Source organism: Lycorma delicatula, chromosome 6 (assembly GCF_047948215.1).
Source record: "Lycorma delicatula isolate Av1 chromosome 6, ASM4794821v1, whole genome shotgun sequence".
Taxonomy (NCBI): Eukaryota; Metazoa; Arthropoda; class Insecta; order Hemiptera; family Fulgoridae; genus Lycorma; species Lycorma delicatula.
This window is the reverse complement of record NC_134460.1, coordinates 153,917,364-153,938,376: the sequence shown is the minus strand read 5'-3', so window position 1 is coordinate 153,938,376 and position 21,013 is coordinate 153,917,364. Positions and strand designations below refer to the sequence as shown.

General features: G+C 34.4%; 1 protein-coding gene across 1 annotated transcript in view; it reads left to right on the top strand.

Moving 5' to 3' along the window:
* Window positions 1–21,013, top strand: part of Oseg2 (intraflagellar transport protein Oseg2) — a 118,371-nt gene that overhangs the window by 14,808 nt on the left and 82,550 nt on the right. Inside the window, exons 7-9 of the mRNA XM_075369696.1 lie at window positions 4,264–4,431; window positions 12,724–12,911; window positions 15,460–15,616. Coding sequence (XP_075225811.1) covers window positions 4,264–4,431; window positions 12,724–12,911; window positions 15,460–15,616 — 513 coding nt within the window. The remainder of the gene's footprint in view (window positions 1–4,263; window positions 4,432–12,723; window positions 12,912–15,459; window positions 15,617–21,013) is intronic.

Genomic DNA, 21,013 nt, shown 5'->3' with positions numbered 1-21,013 from the left:
CCAACATAATACTCCACAAAAAGCTATAAACCAACACAATTAAGTTGAATGAGAAAGAAGGAGGAATAAACGAAAAAACACAAGTAAACATTTGAATTTATTTTTACCACTGTTATATTAACTCATTCTTGGACTATGTATATGAGATTCATGGTATGGAACCTTTCAGTTGAATTTTGAAGCACTTCTGGTTATCCATTCGCTCTGAAATTTGCTAAGATGCTCCTAAGTTGCTAAGTGAAAAAAATGCCCTTTGAACTTACGCAACCTCATTTACATGCATATTTCTTAGTGAAAGATATCTAGCCTGTTTCGATAAGTTTGTATCTAAAATTCGCAAACGTTTGAAACATAAGTTTACCAAAATTTACCTGTTATAACAACCGAATGGAGCTAAATGATAGCACACTATTAGCTTTATAAAGAAGTGAGATATATATTAGGGTGTACAGTTGCTACTAAAAATTCTGTACAGTAGTGACCGAAGTTTTGGGAAAATTTGGTACTTTTTAATTGGATCCAAATTTTTGGATGAAAATTGCAAATATCTCAAACAGTCTGTCCTAGTGCTCTGAAAAATTTTTTCGACCTCCTTGATAAGATCATATTTTCTCCCATTGATACCCGTTGAATGATAATATTTTCAAGTGCTCCAGGGCGCTGTTTGGAAATTGTGGAGGGGGTGCGTTGGGGTGCCACGGTAATATCTTGGCAACCGCTCATTCGCATTTCAATTCAAATGGCGTATGTATCAGCAGGTCGAGCGCTAACTGTTTAACGCATCGGGTATACTCTAGATCGACCGGATCTTGTTTATCTGGAAATTAAATCATTTAGCGCCCTATGTTTTGATTGCACTCATGCACTGTAAAACGTACCAATCTGAGCTTTCGCTAAATACGCTCAAACCTGTGCGCTAGCGCAACTGTAAAGGTGTAAAGTATAAAATTATGAAGACTAAAAGGTTGAAAATAAAAAATATGTAAAAAGTCAAGTAAATATATGTGAAAGTCATAGCTTCAAATTAAAAATTTGATGTTTTTGCCAATTTTTTCATATGCGTGATGATTGGCCTAAAGAGTGGGGAGCTCATGTCAAAGTACAAATCTTTGCTGAGCGGCTCATTTAATATTGACTAATTTAAAGTTACACATTTTGTCATTCTGTTAATGAAAAAAATTTTTTTTTGAGGGTGTCCAAATGCTATTCAAAATTTATAAAAGTTAAATTGTACAGCATTTTTTTTAAATCAATCAAGAAAAAAACTATAATAAATCAGAATATAACAGAAAATTTACATGTTAGAAGTAAATCAAATCATTTACATGTCAGTTTTGAATCAAACAAGTGAGCAAGAAACAAAGTTAATTTTAGATTTATAATGAGGATAAGAAGAACAGTTAAGAAAAATGGAAACAAATAAGATGCCGAACAAAGTAAAAGAAGACACATGGATATTAGAAATTATAGAAGAATACTAGTGTGTAGCAACTAGGGGTGTCTTATAAACAAAATACAAATTAAAATAAATTTTTAGATCATTTTAAATTTTCTGAGCAAGTTATCAAACTCCTCATTTGTGGGCCTGAGTTTTGTAGGGTTTAAGATAATTTGAAGAAAAACTATTTTAATTTTAGAAATATTATTTACTTCATAATTTTTATGAAGCTTCTAGTCATTTCTACTTTAACTCTAGACAATCCCACAAACAGAAATCATATCAAGATGGATGTAGAGATTTTTTTATTGGTGTTATTTTTTTCAATTGATTTTATAAACCCAAGTTTTCCAATTTCCATACCTTTTTATCAGTTAATGATAAAAAAAAAGTCGCCACTCTGCCAACCTGAACGGAAGAGCAGTAATTTCTTAGTCTTAAATCAGGATGATCCTGAGTTTGAATCCTGGTTAGGCTCCACATTTTTCATATGCTGTCTTATTTTCCATTGTGTATCTCCGTGCACATTTATAGAGCTTATGAGATGAATAAATCATTAAGAAAAATGAATGCCTACTTTCAGAGCGGTAAAAATATTTTATAAGTAATATTTAAATTCTGTTGTAAAACATTCTCACTTGTAAAAATTTTTTACTATCAAAATTTTTATTTTCAGTTACTTAGAACTCAAATAATCTAAAAATACATTTGATAAAAAAAAATAACCTCTTTATTTTATTATTTTTCTAATACTGTTCCATATAACAGACAAATATGACAAATATATATATATATATATATAATATATCTGTCCAAAATTTCTTATAATACTGTTTTACAGATACCAATCTGTAAATGCAATGTTTTTTCATATTTCAACAGACATAACATCACTGATCGTGTGGGTAGAATTCTCATTATAATAGCAATATTTCTGTTGTCCACAAAGTAAAATTTCTGGTTATTATAGTTTTCATGGGATGATCAAATTGATTTCGTTGTAATAAAATCAAGTCATGGTGTTTTGCTCTGAAGCACCTTAATAAAATTGTAAAGCGTGCCATCATTAATAAATATTTATTATGCCAACATATATATGTATTCTCATATAAAATATAATGTCATCCCTTGGAGCACTCTCAAAGTGTTAGATTTTAAGACATAAAAATGGGATGTCAGATCATTACCTGGTCCTCAGTATGAATCATTTAGGCTATATTAAGAAAATTTAATATGTTAACTTTGTCTATTATTTATTAATGTGCTAATTTTTAATGTTTATTAATATTTCCTAAAAATAACAGTTACTTATTCTGGAAAAAAATAATCCATTCTTATTTTATAACATCCACTGTTTTTGTATAACTCAAAACAATATTTCAGCTTTTGAGAAAGGCTCTTATTATGCTATCGTTGCCATTTTGCTAAATTAAAAAAAAATAAAAATAATAACCTGTTTATCTGCATCCCATTCAACGTTTATATAAATATGTGTTCTAAATAATTTTTAATAATAGCTTCAGAATTTTGGATTATTTTGTAGTATTTTTTTTATATTAATGTATTTACTTAACATTATTTCATAGTTGCTATTTAATTAATGTGAACTTTAATCACTTCTACTTATTATCTTATAATTTGAAATTATATTTATAATTTATCTTATATTGACTTGATCTATGTAATGAATTATAATGTTCCTATCAAAGTAAAGATTTTTTTAATTTATAATTATAATTCATCATTTAAGTTCAATAAACTGGCCAATTCAATTGCCATGACATGATAAAAAATTGAGAATTCAGGCAACTTTTGAAAGAACAGAGAAACTAAGATATTTGTGTAGTTGTATCCAGAACAAAAATGTATTCTAATGCATTTCAAGTATGAAACATATACAGTTGATGAGGCTGCTTGGAAATTTTGTAAATTGGTCAGAAAACTAAACATCAAACTGCAAGACTTTCTAAAGTTCAATTTTTAAAATAAATAAGGTTTGATTAACTCAATCTTATTTGATTTGCTAATGCCTATTTTATGTGAGAATTAGGTATTTTTAAATGTAATTACAGTTTGTGTTGAGAAATTCGTTTCATGATAACTTTAATTAACATGAAGTCTAGATACTGACACCGTTTAGAAAAGCTGGAGTTAGAGCATAAGCAATAAAGTCTAACTTGCAGAAAAATTTGTCATTTTAAATGTTATTTAAATATTTTAAAAATAAATAAAATTGATCAGCCGGGTCACTTACGCCATGGGAAACTGAATGCAAATTAAATTGTGAAATTCAAGATATTTTAAATTAATTTTCCTACCTTGATGTCATCTAAGTGAGCTTCAATTTGTGAAAAAAAGATAGAAAAAAGTTTAGTACTAAAACAAATTGGATGTTCATTTATAATTAAAAAATATATATTAATATACTAAAAATATGTCCTAAAAGCTAAATTTTTAAAACTGTATTTCAACTCTATTTACATGTAAGTGATCCACTAACTTGATGTCAAGCTAGCAAACCCTTAATTTATTTAAAAATTGCAACAAAATAAAATGATAATTTTATAATTTTGTAATTTATTTTTAGTAAACTACATGCAATGAGGCTAATACATTTTTTTAATGAGAATTTTACACAAAGATTTCTTTTATTGAATATGTTCAATTATGGTATAGAATACCACTATAAAAATTTAAACTTCAAAAGAGCAAACCATACCTCAAAATCCATAGTAAAAACAGATGCAAACACTATTTACAATTTTAATCTTTATATCTTTAAAAACAGTTTAATGAATAAATTTGGTAAGGATTTCTTTTCACAGGTTGAGGGTTTATGCTTGGAGTCCTCGTAAAGGAACATGGGAAGAAGAGCCGCCAAAGGAAATTCCAAACTTGTACAGTATCAGTTCATTGGCATGGAAACGAGATGGATCTAGAGTAGCTTGTGGTGCACTGTGTGGTTCTGTGGAAATCTTTGAATCTGTTCTCAAGTAATAAAAATTAAATCATATGCACACACACTTCTCATTTTCACAAGCACTATTTATTCTGTAGCCACCAATAATGATTGCAGCCTAAAAAATGGTAGTAAATTGTAAAACTTCACAACTTGCTGGTTCCAAAGCAAAAGGAACTTTCACAGAGTAACAGTGTTATAATAAAATGGTGGAAGTTAAGATATTGCCATTGTTTGAAACCAGCTGCTGTGTATGATAGTATTTAGACAATAGTCTGACTTGGTGTTTCTCATGAGATAAAAATAAAAAAATAATGGTGAATGAAAGTTGTCAGTTTATAATTGCCAAATGGAATATATAAATAAATATCACATGATGAACAGACACACTTTTCTTATATATAAATCTGTTTTAATTTTTAACTGAAAAAAAAACAAAACAAATAAACAGCCTATAAGGAAATAAATTAATGCTAAAACCTGAAATTTTGGTAATTTAAAAAATACCGATATTTTTTTAGATTTATAGATTAAATTGTAAAAATTTGCATATATAGGAAATGGATTGAAAAAATGAAATAAGCAATGAAACATAACGAAGTGCTCACAGAATAAACAATAATAAAATTTAAGGTAGTGACTATATAAGATGATATTGGGTGGGTCTTGTTATTTGATATTATTTCATAATAAATCAAATAAAGTAATGGAAGATAGGTAGTATAAATCCAAAAAAAATTATTAAGTATATTATTAATACTATTGTAATCTGTAAGCAGATGGCATCTGATATTAATACAATCACAGTTCTGTTACCAGCATTTTGAGATGTTTATTTTTTTTTTATGTAAGCATGCCAGATTTATTTCCAGAACGCTTTCCAGAACAATTATGGCTTTAATATTTGTATCTGAATAAAATGTTTGAAACTACAGAGGGATCCAAAAGTCACACACATTAAAGTAATAAAAAAAGTAAGACATTAAGTAACAATATTTAGAGATTTATTTATTTTCACAATATATGCTCAAAATAGAGTCCTATTCAAAAATGCATGTATGAATTCTTTTTACCATGTCTGAGGCCAATCTGTGAAGCACGTGTATTGTATACTGATGTTGGTAATCTCCATTGTTATGTTCAACTTTAGTTCCTCCAGTGTCTTTGGCCTGTTCTTATAGACCTTTCCTTTAAGATAACCCCACAGGAAGAAATCTGAGGACATCAAATTGGGTGAATGCAAGGGGACCATAATCCTTTAGAGATACTTCACAAAAAAAAAAACCTCGCTCAAGAAATGCATTGTTTCATTAGATATGCGACATGTGGCACTGCTCTGCTGCAACCAACAATCATGTTCATAATCTTAAGAAGCGCAATAAACTGTATAATCATGTCTTAGTAAACAAAACTGTTTCCTGTTGTTTCAAAGAAAACAGGGGGCCCACTATTCGACGTTGTGAATGGCACACTCCCATTTTCTGAGTGTAAGAGGCTTTCATATAACAGATGTGGATTTTCAGTGAGAAGGTGAAACCACGCCTCATCAGTGAAGAAAACACAGTCAAGCTCTGCAATTCCATGGTTGTCAGCAAATGACCGAAACCACGTACAGTACACTTATGCACTTTTCTTTATCCGCTTCCTTCAATTCCTGAACACTACGAATTTGATATGCACGAAAGTATAATAGCTTCATCGTTCTCTTAGCAATTCCTTATGAAATCTGAGAGTGCACAGATAGTCTCCTTTACCTTTTTTGAAGGCAAATGTCCTTCAAAGGACATTTGGGGGACATTTGAAGGTGTCATGCCCTTTCTTTGAGATCTGCAATGTTTTTCTGTCATTGCTGGCTTTACTTTTTTCATCAGCATGTCTGAGTAGTAGACACTGTTTATCGTATGCTGATTTTCCAAATAATCACAAAAGACAACACCTTGGGCTTCCTGAAAGATGGTCAACATAACTTTTCCTGTTGATGCTTGTGTTCTGAATTTCTTTCGGACAGGTGAGCTGGTGTGCTTCCATTCTATGCTTTGTTTGTTGGACTCTGGTTCAAAATGGTGAACCCAAGTTTCATCATACAATAAAAAAATCTTGTTTAGAAAAGAGTCACCATCCCTTTCATAGTGTTCTTTCAAGTCTGTACACACTTTAAGTCTTGTTTCCTTGTGTTGTTGCGTTAACTCTTTCAGGACCCACCTTGCACTTGTTTTTCTGTACTTGAGCTTGTTACTGATAACATTATGAACTGTGCCAATACTTACTGCAACTGTTTTTGCTATATGTTCAACTGTAATATGTTGGTCTTCATGAATAATGTCATCAACGTGGGTTTCAAGCGAAAGAGTTAACACTTCAACTGGCCGACCAGAACACTGCTCGTCAGTCACTGAGGTTCGACCGTTTTTGAACTGTTCTACCCACTTACAAAAATTTCTGCGGTTTATACAACTTTCACCATACTGTAAAATCATTCAAGAAAAGATTTTAGCTGGTTTTCACCTTTAGAAAGCAAAAAATGGATCGCTGAACATTGTTCAACTAATGTGGAAACTTCAAGTGAACATGCTATTGTTGAATGCAATATTGAGGTTATAAACAAGACAATTCTTTTCTGTCAGTTGTTCTCAGCTCATCCCAGTGGTGCCAACCTAAAGTCATGAAAGTACAAAACTTCTCCTACAGTTTCATTTCTACATAAATTTGTTCCTTTAATTATTGAGTGTCCCCTGTATAACGTAACTGTAAAACTGTACATACAACCACTTTCATGTCACTATTTCACTACACGTCTGATCATTTTCTTATTACTGTGCATCTAGCCCCTCCCCCCCAACACCACTACCACCTTCACTATCTACTATTCTAGACAAAGAATTAAGTTCATTACCTTTCTTACAACTGTGGCATGCATTTGTGCTATTAGTTTGTGATAATTTCATTCATTCATCTTAAAATATTTTTATGTTCTTATATTTTCCAAGTAACTATACTTATATTTTACAAGTAATTCTATGTAACTTATATTTTACGAGTGTTTATTAAATTAAATTCCAATTTTGTCAACAGACTGTGTCAATAGGCCTCGACTCTTTTTAATATATTTATGAAAACTTTACTATCAAAAAACAGAAAAAAATCCAGAATCCATAAAAATTTTTTTTACTTATTTTGGTGCAAAATTAAAGACCAAGACAAATCTTGGGTTCCTCTTAAGGTTTGTTCAGTGAGTGTTAGAGTTTTACTAGTGATCGCAAAGAAAAATGCAAGTCTTTCCACTTTGGAGAGATCCAACCAACCATAGCAATGCAATGATTGTTACTTTTGTTCATGTATAATACAGGGATTCAATCCAAGAACAGAAAATAATTTTTTACCCAAACCTTTGATCAGGGTTACGACATGTAACTCATGGACCAGAAGTATCTTGCTCCTTCACCACCAGATAAATTAGGTTTCATATGTGATGAAGAAATGGTTTCATAGGCCTGTGCTAATGAAGTAGATGATGAAAATGATGATTATGATCCTGGAAGTGATGAACCAAATCTGTTTCAGCAATCCAAATTAAATGATTTGCTGAGGGACTTAGATCTTGCAAAGGACTTTTAGGCTCAGGGTTGAAGAAAAAACTTATTAGCCTACCACTGCTTTTTATTGATTTAGGACTGTTTGATATGCTTCTCAAGAAGATGCATTAGTTTACTGTAATGATCTACTAGGACTCGTGGTACAACTTCAAATTGACTACATCTATTTCTGAATGGAGACTGTTTACTAATTTGTCACAAAAGGAGTCTTGAGAACAATTGTTCATTGGAATCGGACAGAGCTTCCTTTCAATGGCAGGACCCAAATCCCCACATATTGGTTGTCTTGCATTGGTGTAGCTAAGGTGGTTCTCCCTGAGTGAACCCATGCTGGGCTGGCTCCTGCTGATGGGCTCATCGGCCAGAGCACTTGAAGCCTGGCAAGTTGGAGCAGGAAGGTAACATCTATACCCAGCAGGCCAGCCAGGCCTGCTGTTGCTGCAGGGATGTTGGTGGCCCAACATTGAGCCAGCCAGGGATCTTCTTCTTACTTCTTCTTTGTCTTCTTCTTCTCCTGGTGGAGGTCGGTGATGGAATGCTTTTACTGTACTGGTACCAGTCTTTTTGTAGGCACCTGTGAGTGGTGGAGCTGCATCCCTGGTGTGGTGGGAGAGTTGTGTGGTGTGGTTAGATGGTTTGGTGTGGATGAACGTGTGTGCAAGCTTGTATGTACAGCAGGTTCCTCCGACATCTATCGGCTAGTGTCACAGTCGCTGATAGAAAGCACAGCATGTGCAACAAACTATAATAAAAAGAATGGTCACCAAGACAAATCTTAAAGGTTGTTATGATAAAACATTGAAAGAGAAAGTTCAGTAGAGCCAAGTAAAGGTTTGCCTCCTCAGTTTCATATTAAAATAGGGTTAATGAAGCAATTTGTGAAGGCATTAAAAAAGATGAAGAGTTTTTTAAGTATCTTTGCAGTCCGTTTCCAGGTTTTCAGAAACATACATAAAGAAGGTGGTTTTGTTGGGTTCGATATAAGGAAGTTTATGAAAGATGAAATATTTGAATCTAAATTGGAAGAAGTAGAAAAACAAGCTTGGAAAGTTTTCAAGGATATAATTACAAAGTTTCTTGGCAATAAGAAAGATGAAATTATAAAAATATTTAACAAAATATATTAGAAGAATTCAAAAATTTAATCTGTAAAATGAGCTTAAAGGTGCACTTTCTAGAATTGCACCTTTCTAGAAGTGCAATAGGTGAAGAGCAGGAAGAAAGATTCCACCAGGTCATGAAAGAGATTGAGAGAGATGGAATGTGAGCATAATAGTCAACTAGTGATGGATGTTAAAAGGTATGACCTGCTACATGACAAAAGAAAAAGCACCAAAAGAGGAGCATCAAGACAAAAAGAAAAAAAAATTATAAAGACATGAATAGTATTTACTGTGTGTATTCATCAGTTTTAACATTGTAAAGAAATTTTTTTTTCATATCATGAGTAAATAAATTAGAAATGTCTTTTTGTGAAAAGTCTTTATGTGATGGAGAAAAATTGCCATATTTGGATTCAGCACCCAAAAATACAAGAATCATCTATCAAATTTTTTAATAGATAAAAAATGATCAACTGGCTTTATGTTATATGTAAATTAGATTGTTACTGTTAAAATTTGCTGTGACTAATAAAAACTAATTTGCAAAAGTAAATGACAACCCTCCTCAGATCCTCTTGGATACCCCTGGAACATTTTAACTGTTCTCACGTCAGCTTAGCAGCCATTCAGATTTGACATCTAGGCAGGCTGCATTCTATAAAAAGAAAATTATTTCAGAACTTCATTAGGAGGTAAAATATGATTATCATAACTATTATATCATTGTAATCAGGATAAAATCAAAACTTAAGCTGACAATGATTATTAACACATAAAAGCGGATGAAAATTTAATAATAGTTTGAAATTGAAATGCAAGCATTGGAAAAGGCAAGTGAGGAAATATTGTCTACAAATACAGGCTGGGCTAAAGGAATGAAAGAGGGGGCCGACTTATTGAGTTTTGCATGAAATATAATTTAGAAATTGTCAAAACCCCTTTAAAAATCATAATAGAAAAATGTACACATGGAAAAATCAAGGTGATAATGCAAGATATCAGATAGATTATATCATGATTAAGCATGATTTAAGATTTTGAAATCAACTTGTTGGCTACAGAGCAATCCAGGAGTATACATCGACTACGACCTTAATTACTGATAATGAAATGTAGATTGGGGTTTAAAACCCTAAAGAAAAGACGTCACATGAATCGGTGGAATTTAGAAAAGCTTGAGGAAGAGGAGGTAAAGAAGATTTTTGAAGAGGACATCGCAAGAGATATGAGTAAAAAAGATAAGGTAGAAAATATTGAAGAAGAATGGGACAATGTTAAAAAGGAAATTCTTAAATCAGCAGAAGCGAACTTAGGCAGAACAAAGAGAACTGGTAGAAACCCTTGGATATCAGAGGATATATTGCAGATGATGGATGAACATAGAAAGTATAAGAATGCTAGTGATGAAGATAGTAAAAGGAACTATTGACAATTAAGAATATAATTAATACTATAAACAGGAAGTGCAAATTATTGAAAGAAAAGTGTTCAGAAGCAGAAAGAGAAATGATCATTGGTAAAATAGACCAAGCAGGAAAGTTAAGGAGAATTTTGTAGTGCATAAGTTTAAATCTAAGAATGTGTTAAATAAAGATGGTAAACTGATTTATAATATGAAAGAAAGGTCGATAGGTTGGTGGAATATACTGAAGAGTTATATGGAGAAATTGAATTAGAAACTGGTGTTATAGAGGAAGAAGAGGAACTCTTATACGAAGAAAAGGGAGATACAAGACTGAGATCTGAATTTAATAGATCATTAAAGGATTTGAATGGCAGAAAGGCTCCTGGGATAGACGGGATACCTGCAGAATTACAGCGCAGTGCAGATGAGGAAGCGATAGATATTATACAAACTGGTAATATTTACAAAAAAAGGGAAGTTCCATCAGAATTCAAAAAGAATGTTATTCTCATTATACTAAAGAAAGCAGGAGCAAAAATATGTGAAGAATACAGAACAACTAGTTTATATTAATTAACTATATTGCTGGTAATCGCTGAAATAGGCTTGTAACTACTCATGCATCAAAAATCTTAACTACTCATGCATCAAAAATCTTAACTAGAATTCTGTACAGAGGAATTGAGAGAAGAGTGGAAGAAGTGTTAAGAGAAGACCAATTTGGCTTCAGGAAACGTATAGGGACAAGGAAAACAATTTTAGCACTCAGATTAATAGTAGAAGGAAGACTAAAGAAAAACAAACCAACATACTTGGCATTTATAAACCTACAAAAGGCATTCGATAACATAGACTGGAATAAAATGTTTAGCATTTTAAAAAAATTAGGGTTCAAATACAGAGATAGAAGAACAATTGCTAACATTTACTGGAACCAAACCACAATGGTAATAATTGCATAAGAAAGAAGCTGTAGTAAAAAAGGGAGTCCAACAAGGATGTTCCCTATTCCCATTACTTTTTAATCTTTACATAGAACTAGCAGTTAATTATGTTAAAGAACAATTTAGATCTAGAACAATAAAAATGATATGATTTGCTGATTATATAGTAATTCTAGCCAACAGTAAAAAGATTTGGAAGAAACAATGAGTGGCATGGGTGAAGTCCTTCGCAAGAACTACCACATGAAAATAAACAGGAACAAAACAAAGTAATGAGATGTAGTAAAAATAAACTAGACTATGGAGGTAGAAGAATTTTGTTATTTGGGAAGTAGAATTACTAAAGATGGACAAAGCAGGAGCGATAAAATTCTGAATAGCACAGGCAAAAGGAGCTTTCTGTCAGAAATATAATTTGCTTACATCAAAAATTAATTTAACATCAGGAAAGCATTTTTGAAACTATATGTTTAAAGCATAGCTTTAAGTGAGAGTTTAACTTGGACGATCGAGTACCTGAGAAGAAAAGATTAGAAGCTTTTGAAATACAATGCTGTAGGAGAATGTTAAAAATCAGGTGGGTGGATAAAGAGACAAATAAAGAGGTGTTGTGGCAAATCGATGAAGAAAGAAGCATTTGGAAAAATATAGCTAAAAGAAGAGACAGACTTATAGGCTACATCTTTAGGCATCCGGAATAGTCCGCTTTGATATCGAAGGGCATGTAGATGAGACAAATTGTGCAGGCAGGCAACATTTGAAATATTTAAAAGATTGTTAGGGATATAGGATGTAGGGAGGGTATACTGAAATGAAATGACTGGCACTAGATAGGGAATCTTGGAGAGCTGATCAAACCATTCAAATGAATGAATCCAAAAAAAACACTATTATAAAACTATTACACTTGCATTAACCTGATCGAATAATGTTTGTCAGAACACGATAGAGATATTTAAATTCCTTACAGTAAATTTGGACAAAGCAATAATTGATATTATTTTTAATTAAAGTATTATTAATATTAGGAATAAAATTTTCTTAGGGGGAAATGTTTTGGAGATACAAAGTTACAACTCTCAACTAGTGCTTCAGGCTTTGTGTGATAGCTAATCATGGCATTGTATAGTTCAAACTAACCTTCAGGCTGATGATCATACTCATAATACACTTAAACATGCATTCAAAAAAAGCGTAGGCCAACAAAATGTAGAAATAGTCATAATATATGTATGATAATTACTTATAATAAAATAAAAAAGATTCTAATTTTTATTTCAGGCGTACAGTTTGGAAAAATAAATTTGAGATGACATATGTTGGTCCAAGTCAAGTTTTAGTCAGACCACTAAACAGTGAATCTAGAGGAGTTATTCTAAAATCACAATTTGGGCATGAAATTGATGATGTTCGTATAATGGGAAGCGATCGTTATCTTGTGGCAAGAACACCTGATACTATACTTCTTGGTACGCAAAATTATGTTTTTTACTGCAAGGAAACTAATTTAATGCTTAGAAAAGCAATTTTCAGCAGATTTTGATGACAATATATTATCTTTTAATGCATTCAAAAGTTTTTTTATTTTATCGATTGCAGTTTGTGCAAGAGCTGTGGAGGAAAGCTCAAAGTACTTTTTCTTATAAAACATATTATCTCAATGAATTTCTGAGGTTTTTGGGAAGGGCTAACCATTAATATTGCCAAAACAAGATTAAAAATATTGTAATATTTCTATGAGGTTTTTGAGCAGATAGCTTACATAACAGATATGTGAGCTAGAAGTGCTAGATACATAAGAAATGGAGAAGTAATCAATAACTTTTGGTTCCTAAAATATCCATTACCTTACCATGCAAGTTTCCAGTTTAACAAAATTTTTGTTTCAAGCAAAAATAATTGCAATTTACTATAAGCAGTAGTTTCTAACACGCATTTACTAATAAGCATATAATTGTTATTGTAACAATGATTTATTTTGCTTTAATTAAAGAAATGTGACTATTACTGCTGATCTCTTTTGTGTCACAAAATATATTAACATTAATACACAACTTAACAGGTAGGCTGATATAAATTCTAAATTTAATTCAGATTTTTTCTCTAAATGAATTTTTAACCTAAACTGAAAAAAACTTTGTGACTTAGATTGTATCTTCCACCTTTTGTTTTATGAAGAACCTTTGAAGAGTAAAAATTACATAAATATCTGCACATATATCATGTCACAAATTGAATCCAGATTTTATAAATTGATTAAGCCTAATTTATAACAGGACAAATATTCAGAGAGTAGAAATACAGATATCATAGAGTATTGTTGAACTTCAATAAATAGCTTGAGAAAAAACTCATAATTATTAATTGAAGTCGCATGGAAAAGAAATAATTGAATGGCACGGTAACATGACTATTCTCTCACTATATGTAAAGTTACTCTGTCATTTCTCAAGTATTGATAATAAAGTTATGAATTATTCTGAGAAATAACCTAATAAATGGGCAAGTAGAAGTGGATAGCATTGTCCTTATTCTTCTTAGTTTATCAAAACCATAAATTACAGCTGTTCTTTCTCGTAAGTCAAAAGTACTTATTAAATATAATGACCTTATGCTTTAAGAGTAAGGCAGAGGGTTAGTGCTTGGCAGTGGTGGCTCATAGCTTAAATTAGTGGGGGTGATGCTCCAGAAAATTTTTTTCTGCGCCCTTTCAAGGCCACGGTTAAAGTTTTGTGTTTTTAGGCACATTGTGCTTAAAAACCATATATGGTTTAACCGAATAAATAATAAGATAATATTTTTTAGTAATATTAGATAATAGCTTAATAAAATATCCGCTTAAAAACACTATAGCCCAATGGTGCCAAATTTAAATTTCTATGTACACAGAAAGAAATACCTAATTAGTTATTGTTAATTACATTTTCTTTCGCCTTTGCAGCATGTTTTTGAACAGATTTGGCAATCAAAGAGCCCTTGCTTTCTGACATCTTCTGATCACTACAGAAAAAACAACTAAACCACTTTCATATACCTTCCACCTACAAAACTAGAAAAGGGAACGAACGAGGAATGATCCATACACATGTGGAGTAAAAAAAAAAAAAAATTACCTTTCATCAGCATGCCAGGGTTGGCACTGCCAGGGAGTTACAGTGCTCTCTCTTCCTTACAGCCTCGTGTGCATCTTCCTACATGCACATTCACATTCACACAACAGCCAAACACCACACCGCTGGTGAAGCACACAGTTCCACACAAAAATGTTTGTATCTTTCATAAACTGGGGGATGGCTACTGAAATTAAGCTTAAGGATTATATATTGTACAAGTATAAAGAAAGAATTAAAGATAGAAGGACTAATTATATTAAATGTTATCGATAATATCAAGTGGAAATAGGGGGTGTTGCAGTTCAACAGTGCCTATATATGAGCTGCCACTGGTGCTTGGCTTCTTATGTACAAAGTTGACAGTTTGGTGCTGGGCTGGATCAGTTATGTAATATTAATGGTTTCTTAATATTGTCTTCTTACCACCATTTTATTGGTGGTTTCTAATTAACAACATGATCTGGTGTGATTTAAGAGATATACAGAGCTGCAGGTTACCTCAGTGTATGAGGAATAGCTGCAGGAGGTGCCTATAGGATCTAAATCGATAAAGCTGCAACAGGATATTTGGAGACTTCCAGAATGTCACGAATTGATCAAACTGTAGCCACCATTTATAACAGGTTAAATACAATTCACTTTCATTCAGCATGAGTTAAGGAAGTTTAAACATACAATGAAATTGTAATTTTATCCTGTTTTTAAAGTTGCAATTCAAAGTACAGCTGAATACATAACTAGTAAGGGGTTGAGGCAAACCATTATAAACATAATGTCCAAAAAGACTTTAGGTTAATTCTCTCACTAGTAATTTTATTATTTTTTAATATGTGGTTAGAAAATGTTAATTTTTATTGTTTTTTTAATAAATTAATTTTGATAAACTACTCTGACCAAATTTCAGGTGATTTACATCGTAATTTGTTGAGTGAAGTCGGCTGGCCTGATTCTGGTAGACAAGAAAGGTTCTATTTTGATAATCCAAATGTTTGTCTGATATTTAATGCAGGAGAATTAAGTCTTATAGAATATGGAAATAATGAACTTCTTGGATCAGTTCGGTAAATAAATTAACTCAAATTATTTTTTTTTTGCAAAAAGTAAAATTAAATGTTTTTTCCATAATGAACAAAAATATGTAATCCTAATAGAACCTTTAACGTTGAATTCAAACATATAAATAAATTTTCTTCATCACCCACCATTTGTTTTTGTGATAAGTAGGAAAAAGAAATACAAGAATTTACATTCATGCAAGGCACTATTCAGTTTATCTAAAATATGGTAGTTTATTTTCAGTTTATGTCTGGCATCCAACATTCCTCTCTAGCAACCAACAATAATCTGCGAGCATTCTTCGTACTCCATTGTTGCTGGTAATGATTTTCACTGGTGGCGCAGAGGTTGTTCAGAAAGAAATACAGATGTGAATCCAAGAATAGGTTTTAGGGACATATTACATCCCTTATGTTTGTATAACTAATAATTTACTAACAATGTTACTGTAATAGTTAGGGATTATGATTTCCTAAAACGTATTACACAACGCTTTTAAATTACCTCCACATTGACTTTTCGACTCTGCTTAACAGTACTTTGAACTGTTCATTTCTAATCATACTTCTTGTTTCGGGGTCCACAAAAACTCCTTCCTGGATTTTAGCATCACTAACATGAGGAAATTTTTCTTTCAAATAATGAGATTCAGCACCATCTTTTTCCATCACCTTTTATAGTTTTTGAAAAGATTTAATTTTACATGAAGTGGAGGTAGAAGAATCATTTCTTAGTTAACTAGTAGTGGATGTACAACATTTTTCTATGCAGGAATAAGTGCTTCACACACTGATAATCCTTCCTGATAAAATGATTTGTCTTGTCTCTGCTGTCCCGGTCACACAAAAAGCAACAAAATTTAGTGTAGTCGAGCTGCATACTATATTAATAATGTAGTAACTTTTGAATCACAACATATAGTCCAACAGTACTTTTATTGAATTTTTTCTAACAGGATTGTGATATTGTCAAATATATCTATTATGTTAGTTGGGTAAGCTAACTACACAGAAGGAAACGTATTACCATTGTCCAAAAAGACAACCTTTAAACTAGTTTTCAAACGAATAACAATCTCTAATTTGAAAAGTTATATTAGTGATGAAGCGCACATCCATGACAGCCCAAATATTGTTACAGTGCATTAAACTGTTTTTTTTTTCTCTTTTTAGAATATAACACACTTTAGTGTCAGTATGGAGAATATTCCAGTCTTTCAATCTAGATCTCAAATCCTTGACTTATTTCTTTGACAAGTTCAAATTCTGAACAGTCATCAAACTTCAGTGACTATATGATATGCTGATTCATCTTTTAAAGTTAGATGTGCTGATTACTCCTAGCCCAGTCTGTCAGATGTTTCACATAGGCCAAACAGCAGATGTGAGGGGCCTAGTTTTTATTTTGATTCCCAACTTTCAGCAAAAATATAGTTTGTAACATTTTTTTAACAAGTAGGGTAAATGTCATCAATGTTCTTTAAACATAAAATCCCAACATTACAGAAGTTATCCAGATCATTTTCACTCTTCCTTGGCATATTTACTCAATAATACGACATACTTACGGAACACAACTATAAATCACAAAACAGAATGAAACCATAGAAAATACATATATATCGAATGTTTAAACAATAGCGGTGTGTTAATTTTATGATACAGAAGATTGTTCTGTGCTGCGCTGACAATTCAGAACCTACAGTAAATTAATCATCATGTACATACAGTTATTGCCTTCATAATGTAATAGTTGTACCCCACCCCAATTAGAAATCATTTAAAATATTCTTTTTTGTAGATAATTTATTCCTGAAAAAAAGAAACTTAGATTCGATAAAAACAATACTTCAAAAATGTTATCGCACAAAAACTGTGGGCGATTGAAAAATTCTGACTGCATTTTTGAATTTAGTGTAAGATACATAGACAACATAATAAAAATCTCATGTATCAAAAACTGTGTTTATATTAGCGTTATTACTCCAGAAACCAAAAGCCCTAAGGAATAGATTTATGAATATAATAATGTACATGTTCTTATTGTTAAATACTAAGATCTATTTCTTAATAGTAAAAAGCAATAGAATTTAGTCATTTTTATAAAATAAACATTATATGAGAGACATACAGTAATTAACAAGACAAACTAATGTAGAGAACAAATGATTTATTCAGTGACAGTGACACTACTTTTCAACATAGTCTCCAGCAACATTTAGACACTTTCCTGTTCAAGCCTCGGACAAGGCTATCCACCAGTCGAACTAGTTGGAGGGTCGTCAAGTGGCCTTCTCTGAACCCGAACTGCTCTGGCCGAACCTCCGGCGCCAAACATCGCCGACTTCGCTCGAGGAAAATTCTTTCGAACAACTTTGACAATGCAGGTAATAAAGAGATAGGCCTGTATTTCCCGGGGGGAATATAGACATTTCCCAGGTTTGGCAGGCATACTATCTTCGTCGTTACCCAACATTCTGGAAAATACCCTACGTACAAACTGGACGTGAAAAGGGTGGCCATGGTCGCTATGAGAGCGGGGGGAACGTTCCGGTATGTTCTGGCCTTGATCCCGTCCACCCCTGGGGACTTAACGGGGCTTGTGGCTTTGATAGCTGCGGCGGTCGATTTTGCTTCAGTGACGCGGTCTATTTCGCGGGGGGCATCCTCTATCTGAGCGAAGTAGTCCGCGAGGAAAGACTCCACCTCGGTTGCATGGTCGTTGTTCGGGCCGGCGGGGTTTGGAGTAAACTGTTCCTCCAGTGTGTTCGCGAAGACCTCTACTCGGTCCGACTCTGAATAAGTCAAGAAACCTCGTCGTCCCAGCATCGGGTGGCGAGGTTTCTTTCCTTCACGTAGCCGTTTATTCAGATTGAACATCGAGGAGATGTCGTCCGACATCGAGACGAGGTAATCTCTCCAAGATTCTTCGCAATGTTTTCTCAGCAGTACTTTCCCCCTGTCCGTTTGTCTGTAAAATGCCCGCTTGTTGTTGGGGGACGGGGTGAGGCGATATCCTTCTCAGCCGGCGCTTTTCCAAGATTGCCTCAGAGAGGTGAGGTGGGAGATCGTTACGGAAAGGCCGTGTGGCCTTTTCCATAGTCCTATAAGACAAAGCCTCGTTTATGGACGACGTGACGCGATCGACCGTGTCATAGATGTCCTCCGTTGTGGTCAAGAGTTCTGGATCTACCAGCCTAAAATCCCGTTGCAGAGCCTTATGTAACCTTTTCCAGTTCACTGACCTTCGGGGAGTTGGTGGTGGGTCTCACCCGGCCCCTGCTAGGCCCAACTCCAGTAAGACTGGAGAATGGTCCGAGCCGAGATCCTCGATCGTTTCTATTGCGAACGGCACTTGTACCGCCCTCAGAATCGCGATATCGAGTACGTCAGGTCTCGGCCGACCATTTGCACTCAAGAAGGTGGGCACCTCAGGGCCTGTGACGACTAGCCTGCGGGCCCTCGCTTCTTCGCATAACAACCTGCCATTAGCATTTATTACGTTGCTATTCCAAGACGTGTGCTTAGAATTGAGATCGCCCATTAGTATGAAGGGACCATCCCAATTTTCCACCACGGCATCAAGGTCAGCACCGGGTACAGCTGAGATCGGCCTGTTATATGCCGAGACCAGCCTGTATACTGCGCCTAGATGTTGCACTTGTATGCAGGTCTGTTTCATGACATTAGTGTGGACCTTGACCCGCATAAGCGTAATTTGTCTTTGGACTAAAATAGCGATTCCACCGCTGGCAGGGCTTCGGCGTGGCACTACCCTGTTGGTGAAATATTTTCGAAGGGTCAGTGATTTGTCCAGCTTGAAATGAGTTTCTGCTAACAGTATCACATCAATTTGTAGGTCATAGGCTAGACGGCATGGCTCCGTCGTCTTGCCTGCTTTTGAACGCGGGTTCCACTGCAGCAGCCGCAAAGTTTGCCTAGCCATACCGGGTAAGTAAGGTCATGAGACATTCAATCAAGGACTGGAGTAGGTCCCTAATAGGTTTCGCCTGTAACAGGCGGAGCAATATAGCCAAAATTTCTGGCAGGACGTCCTTTATTAACAACCTCGACAAAAAATCGTTCCGGCGCTCTCCTTCGAGGACGCGGTTTCCGGCTTTTTCCCGCCGGAGCGGATGGTGTTTTTGACACCACCTTTGCTGGGCGCGGAGCCTCGGAAGTTCTTGCGGGTTTTGCCGTAGTTTGTGTTTTGGCGATCCTCTAAGATTTTTCCTAATTTTTTACTTATTTTGTCGCCTTTGGGGAAGTCTTAGTTTTGGTTTTGTGGCCGCGACCTTCTCGGTTGCCGGAATCCGTTGGGGTTTTTGCGGTGTGGGAGGAGGTGACGCCTCTTTTCCCACCGCCGGAATAGTCACGAGCTGAACCTCTTGCAGCTGGAGTTTTGGTATCTCCCTGTCGACCCGCTCCCAGCTACGCCTGTCAGTGATCACGGACTTTTGTGGGGCGCCCTTCTGTCGGGCCAAGTGCTCCTTGTAATAAGGGCATCCCCTATAATTTGCCTGAGGCCCTTTGCAATTCGCGCACGATGAGGACTCTTCTCGCGACTTTAGGCAAGACGTCGTTTCGTGGTCTCCAGCACATCTAACGCGGAGCTGCGTCATGCGGCAATAGTTCGTCGAGTGGCCGAACTTTTAGCATCTGTGGCATTGAGGGGGACGCCTTCGTGACACAAATGCCGTCACCGTTATTTTACAGTAAAACGTTGTATCCAGGTCATAGATGGCCCTGGTTGGTGGTATTATTTTAAGTGCCACAAGGCACGTAGGAGATCTCCCTACCGTCCCTTGTGATCAGCTTTTTCACTGACGCCACATCATAGCCTAGTGAGGAGAGCTCCTCTCCTACTTCTTCGCAAGTGGCCCCAAAGAGGATACCTTGAACCATGACTTTAAGTTCCCTCTCCTTAGGGAGCTGGTAAGTGAGGAAGACAATGCCCTTCGAGTGCAGAAAGCCCTGCACTTCCTGGAAATTCCCTTTGCTGCTTAATTGCAGCCGTACTGAGAGGTCAGTGCTCTTTGCGACCAGGCGCCCACAGACTATGGTAGTTATGGCTCTTACCAACGTGGGCCACTTCCTAGGGCAGTCCAACATTATGGACAGGACTTTAGAAACTCTCCGCCACAAATTTCTGGGGAGGAAGAACAAGAAGGTGGTGGGTAGCCATTAGCCTAAAATTAAATCTAAATTTTAACACTAGTATAAGTTTAAATTCACAAAAATAATAAATCAGCTTAATTTAAAAAAAAAAATTAAGTGGATAATGGGGCTTACATTAGTGTAAATTGCTAATACCAGGCAGTTGTTAAACCTGGAAAAGTCTCTATCAGTAAATAACTAAATAAAATTTAAGTAAAAGAGATTTACTTTATTACTTTCAAACTA